Source organism: Nestor notabilis, unplaced genomic scaffold (genome assembly GCF_000696875.1).
Source record: "Nestor notabilis isolate BGI_N333 unplaced genomic scaffold, ASM69687v1 scaffold3387, whole genome shotgun sequence".
Classification (NCBI taxonomy): domain Eukaryota; kingdom Metazoa; phylum Chordata; class Aves; order Psittaciformes; family Psittacidae; genus Nestor; species Nestor notabilis.
In genome coordinates this window covers 75,502-82,131 of record NW_009936747.1, presented here as the reverse complement: position 1 = coordinate 82,131, position 6,630 = coordinate 75,502, and the positions used below count along the sequence as shown (strand labels likewise).

Genomic DNA, 6,630 nt, shown 5'->3' with positions numbered 1-6,630 from the left:
AGAATGACCACCTGAAAGTTACTTCATTTTTCTTTCAGAAGTTTTGCACATCTTGCAAGGCTTTGCAATCTTTATAAAGATATTTGTAATTTCTATTTAAAATAAATAAATGCAAATGAAAATAGCCATAAAAAATCTTATATTTCATTTCATGGAGAAATTAAGAAAATCATCATTAATGGCCAGTGTATAATACATTTATTGACATCCCGACTGTGGGTATCGTAACAATGAAGCTAAATTTTATCCTCATTTTGGAAAGTGCCTATTCCTATTTTCTCCATTATGGACAATCTTAATTTAAAATGTGACTGTTCTTTTTCTAAGACATGAATATACTTAAAACCAAACCTAAGTTTAAGTGCCATTTAAAGTAAGGATGTTTTTTCTGGTATCAGGCCTTTACCATTGTTTTTTGTTGCCTTAATGAGAGTCTTGAGTTGTATAAGATATTAGACAGATATTAACCTAATATCCATTGAAGAACAAGCCTATTAATGAATACAGATTAGCCTCAAGTATGCTGCTTGCTTTTTCAGATGAATTAAATGGTTGTATTAATGTCATTGTTTTATCTTTTAACAGTTCAGCCCTCAAAGAGAATTTTAAGAAGTGCAGGGCCAAAACACGACAACTTAAAAATAGTGGGATCTGTCGTATTTCCAGGTATTTTTCCTTAAACATAATTTAACAATTTTTAGTGAGAATATTTGTTTTACCAAGAAAAGGCCCTTCTTTATCTACCCCTTGCTGTTGAACTGTTTAGAATTGTTTTAAGTGGTTTAATGTTCTGTACTGACATGTATACATAATAGGCCATCCCACAGAATGTATTTCTGTTATTGGTATTTATTTTTTATAGTAATTTTTATACTTACTCATAATTTTTATGAAACCAAGATAATTATTTTTCTGTAATTGTTATAAAAATAACAGTGTTCTGTGCACTCTTCCACCTGGCTGTAGGAGTCTTGCTCTTAAATACTGCTTTCTTCCAGTGTAGGTATTCCTATTTGGTCTTACTTGTTATGTACACAGAACCTGAAGCTTGAAGTTTATGTTACATTCTACAACAAAATAAGAAGAGTTAAGAATTAATTTCTTGCTAAATTAAATCAATCTAACTTAAGTATATAATATTAGGACTTTCTTTTTTCATTAAACAAAATAATTATTGGAAAATCTCAAAATTAAATTATAGACTAAGCTGTTCCTCATTGCCATATATTTAATTATGTTGCTTTTTCTCTGGATGCACATTGCTGGCTTGGTTTTGGTAATACTCTTCCCCATAGATTTCTCCATGTGTGTTTTCCATTAACAGTAGCATAACTAACTAGTAGCATATCCAGAAGTAATATTTCTGGTTTTTGGGGGAAAGCTGAAAGTCAGTATTTTTTACTGTTTTCTGGTACAAATTCTTAAACATATAAATTTTTGTCCAAAGGTGGAACAATTCTGGGAAATTATAACTTTTTTTTTAAGGTTTGTCTTAGTAGTTATCTTATAATACTATTTAATGTTAAATAATGGCTCTAAGTGGTCTCAAGATTCATCCTATTAGTATACTTTTTCTCTCTTCTGATTGTCTGTAAACATGGCTACTACTTGAATGGCACAAGGCAATTTGAAAGTTAGAAGACAAGATTAAAATGATTTATCCTAACTCTGTTTCTAAACAATTTGGTATTAATAAAGAATGTTTCCACCTTCTCTGGAATAAACCGTTGTGAATATATGGGATTTGGCTCCAGTGTTCTTTTGAGATGCTGGGCAACATCTCCAGTTTGTTTGATTGGTTTTTTCTCCACAAGAATTGATTAGATTTAACTCTGAATTTTTAAACCCCTGCAGTTTTAGAATACCTGACATAACTGTTCTTTTTTTCTTTTTTTTTTCTTTTTTTTTATTGATCACTGTCTAAGGTAAATATTTGTATAATGGAGAGAATATGAACAAGTAATAAAAACAGCAAAGAACTTCAATTAAAAGAATCCAACTTTATTTGGAAATGCAGAGGAATAAGGTTATACCTGGTAGATATTTTTTCAGCCATTATTTTCTATCAATCAGATGCCTTTGTGTATCCTATGACACATGCTTACAAAACTGTCATGGAAATTTACAGTGGTGGGACAGAGTTTTCCATCTTCACAGGTTATGATAACAATAACACCATAATTTCGTTACTTTTTATGATGGGTATGTAATTATTCTTTTTTATATTGCTGTGAGACAGAACAAAGCAACCTTGATGAAATAAAAGGCAAAAAGGAGAAGTGGGAGACGTATGCAATGTATACAGTTTTGCCTCAATAGTCTGCTACTAAAGCCAGTTGGTTAGTAAATTCTGAGAAAAAGTATTAAGGATTTGCAATGGAAGAAGACTAATGATATTGACAATTGCATTAACATGTAGAATTCATATTGATTTTCATGCTTCAGGGTTAAAAACAGAAACACTACCTGTAAATGACATTAATTTCCATGATATACTATTGTACAATTGAAAATATATACTTTGCCATTTTCTGCAGTATAAGCTATTGTAAAAAAATGGTTATTAGCTGGGATGAATATACCTACTGATCTTAACACTATCAAATTTCTGAAGTTATTCTTATTTATTAAATGTTATATCTAAGTCTGTATTCTGCTTAAACAACTTCATACTTCAATGTGAATGTAAGTGGGTTTTTATTTTTTAATGAAAGTGAACAATCATACCTGAAGAGGAGAGAAAGCTGTGGTAGCACTACTGCCAGTTGCCATAATGGGAAAGTGACAACTTTTTCTGAACATTAATGCATTCCTGTAACAAATAACTTAAACTGCTTTCCACTTGCAGGGAATCTGAAATAGTCAACGATAAGATAAAATATGTTAATCTGCTTATTTGATTCAGTTTAAATTATTAGTTTTACCACATCATAGATGTTGTAGTAGCTGTAATGTTTTATACTAGTTCTAGCTTTTCAGTGGCATGAAGGTAGCCTGATGCAGAGCATGGTATACTAAAGTATATATTTACTGAAATGCAAATATCTAGTCTCAGACTTCTGAAGAGAATAAATGCTTTGCAGAATGTCAGTAGGAAGAAAAATAAACCAAATCGTACACATTGAGATCCTGCATGACTACACCAATTGTAGTTTTTAGAAACAGTTTCAAGATCTAGAAGCACCTGTATGCTACAAACTGCATGCAAGGCATGTGTACCTGCTCTACTGTGGGAAAATATGAAGTAAATCCTTACCTCTTTCAGTTTGCTTCCTATCTCATTATCCCTGAATTAAACAATAGGAAGCTCACCATTTAGTGAGCTACAACATTAAACCCTTTAAAACGAATACATTATGCACTGGCAACAGGCAGTGCTATTAGCATTGCTAATAGAATGGAAACATCAGCCTTTCAAGTCTGAGTATCCTGGGCCAACATACTGCATCTTCGCTCTCTCTATGTGTGTGTTGGACTCCAGTTGAGAAAGCAAGCTGCAGAAGTCCATGCTTGCGAGAACCTACTAAGTGACATAATCCATTCAGGAGGATGTTATCAGTGTACTGTGGTTCTTGTTTACACAACAAGATAAGCCTAGAATGGTAGAGATAACAGAGCAAGTCCCAAAATTAGAACTCCATTCAAGGTCATAGTTGAACCACTGTCTTGAAAGGTATATAGTTCACTGTTAAGATACCATTGTTAAATACTTGATGCTAATGATAATTTTTTTTTCAGTCAAAGTTTATGTCAAGCTGAATCACCACAGTCCACGTATTTTATGTCTGACAAATCATCTGCGAAACTTAGAACTGATTGATCCAATATTCCAGTGGACTGGACCAGGTGGTAGTCTTTCTTCAAGTAAGGATTTATGTTCTTACATGTCCCCTGGCACCTCCTTCCTTTCTTCCCTGCACCTACAAGGAAGCATGAGGGTGGGAATGTAAATGGAAATATAACTGAGGGTACATTGTGAGTGCTTGTATGTGCTTTATATGTATATCATATAAATTTACTCTCAATTTTCAGAAAGAAAGGGGTGGGATAACCAAACTAAAACACATCTCCAGGTCTCTGTAGAGAATGGTGCCATCTCTAAAGAGTCTTAGATAGAGCAGGGCATAATGGATGCAACAGAGGCCGAGGTTGGCATTTGCAGCACTGAGAGACAGCTGGCAGAATTTTGCTAGGACAGAATAATAGGATGATGGGCCGTGTGATCTAGCCCAACTCCCTGCCCAGTGGCAGGCTACTGTCATATATGAAGCTGCCCAGGACCTTGACCACTTGAGTCTGGGAATCTATTCTGGGAGATTTTATGTCTTTTCTGTGCAACCTGTTCATCTTTTTTTCTTATTTTCAAGCATAATTTCCCTTACTGTAACTTGTCATCATTGCCGCTTGTCCTTTTGTGGTGCACCTCTTAAAAAATATGGATTATTCTTCCCTGTATCTCCCCTTGGGTAGTGAGGGACTGTAATTCCTTCTTTAAAATTTTCTAGGATAAAGATTCCAGTTTCCTTTGCCTCTTGTCCTATGCATCAACTCCTTAAACATCTCAGAAAGCTGCTTGTTGACTTACTCCAGTTTGTTACTATCTGTCTTGTACTGAGGAGTCAAAACTGGGCACAGTATTCCAGAAAGGTCAAATGAGTTCCAAGTAGGGAGAAAATAATCACTTAGCAGGGAATCCAAGTTCTGTTTTTGTTTCCTTCCATGTATGTCTCATTTGCCCTTTAGTGTAATTCAACTTTTAAAAAGAAAAATAAGCATTGTGATGAATTTATAAATCTGTTTAATCTCTTATTCTAGTTTACAATTTAGGTTATGAATCATTCATCCTTTTACAATGACAGTGTTTCCAAAAACTATTTGCTTTCCTCTTAGTCTATACTTCTGTCTATCAGAACTCTGTCTTTCATCTTACACTTTCCTGTTACACAATCTGAAATACCATTTACACCACAGTTATTCTTCATTCTTAATCCTCTACATGCCAGCCTTCATAGTAGAACATTTCATATTTATATGATATCTAACACAACCCTGTGGTTTTTGCTCTGAATCTGATAGCAGACTTCATCCTCAGAATTTTTATCATTCTTTGCCTCGAAGTGCTATAGGTGGTTTTGCTTGTACTTCAGCCTGTGGGCTATGTTGTTTTACATGCAACTGCTCATCTCCCTTGGTATGGATATATTCTGGTTAGCTGAGTGTCCTGCACTGTAACATGTATTTTGATGTCTGATGCATGACAGACACAATTTCAGGTATATTGTCATGTGTTTAAGTACTGAGTGTAATCTGATTACACAGGAGACAATCTACCGATTCACAATTAACAAAAATTACCTGTTTCACCCCTCTGGCTTCTGTTTACACAAACTGCAGTTTCAGCAGTGTAGAACAGAAAAACATGGAGACCTCAGACGTCTAGCTGACAGGTTTAAATCTCTTTGGGTAGATTGCTTCAGTAGTATCTGAAGTTGCTATGCCAACCTTGGTTAAGTAGCAAAAAAAGCTATGGTGTCAGGGGTTCTTGGCTCTGTGGCAACTTCAGATACACTAGAATCAGCAGCAAGTGGACAAACATTTTGGTAAGAGAAGACAACTTGTGTTTGTCTGACATAATTTTCTACAGGGATGAGAGAGGTTTTAGAAAAATTATTTTTTAAAAGCGGTAATGAGAGGACTGCAGCTTCAGCCACCAGAATTTTGGATAAATACCACAAATACATTAGTCTTCTAGGGCTGTTACTTTTTTTTTTTTCACACAAAGAAAGTATAAGTAGACAAAAAGCTATTTAAAGTTTTTAGCTCCTGAAATGTTTGCTATATAAAAGAATTTTATCACTTGGCCTCCATTTAGGATGGGTGTATCTGTAATGGATAAATGCTATCTGGGTTTTGATGTGACTAGTTAGTCTTCTAGTATCTATTGTAGGAAATCTTCACAACAGTGGGAAATCATAAACCTTGCTTGATACATTAGTTAATATTTTTTTCAGTGTAGTTGTAGGAAAGAAAAGAATCATTTCAGTGGAAACGTAGAATTGTGAATCATGATTTAGGAAAGACTAACAAAATACTGCTTCTTGGAATGCTTCAAGATAAATGCAAATATTTAAGCATAAAGACTGTAGGAGGAGAGTCCGTCTTTCATTGTACTGTCATAGTAGAAAAATCAGACCCTCTTTCAGGCACAACGGCCTTTGACAGACACAGCTATATACATCAAACATCAGGACTACGTAAAAGCTCACAAAGAGCAGTAAACACTTTTCTTTCTGTAGCCATTAAAACCCACTTCTGTTCTTTGAACAAGCAGCTTTGTTCAGAGTTCCAGTCCACTTATGTGTGGTTGAAAGAGTAATGAAAAATTAAATACTGCACAAAAAGTAATTTAAAATCATTATAATTCAAAATTAGCAAGTCATTTTTCTTCACTTAGCATAGTGACTCCTTCACTAAGATCTGGAAATGGTACTTAGAAATTTTAAACAGCTGTTGGGCTGGTTGAGAATAAGAGGTTTTGAAAATACATTTTAAGTGGAGGAAAAAACCTTCAAAATAATTACGTATGTTCTGGATCTTAAAGTTTTACTGCATAAAACAGTGATATTGATG

General features: G+C 34.2%; 1 protein-coding gene across 1 annotated transcript in view; it reads left to right on the top strand.

Moving 5' to 3' along the window:
• Positions 1–585: 585 nt before the first annotated feature.
• The window catches only part of ZPBP (zona pellucida binding protein), a gene marked incomplete at its 5' end in the record, with an annotated part of 19,984 nt that continues 13,939 nt past the window's right edge, over positions 586–6,630 (top strand). Inside the window, 2 exons of the mRNA XM_010018477.1 lie at positions 586–666; positions 3,739–3,864. Of these exons, the coding sequence (XP_010016779.1) occupies positions 586–666; positions 3,739–3,864 (207 nt within the window). The remainder of the gene's footprint in view (positions 667–3,738; positions 3,865–6,630) is intronic.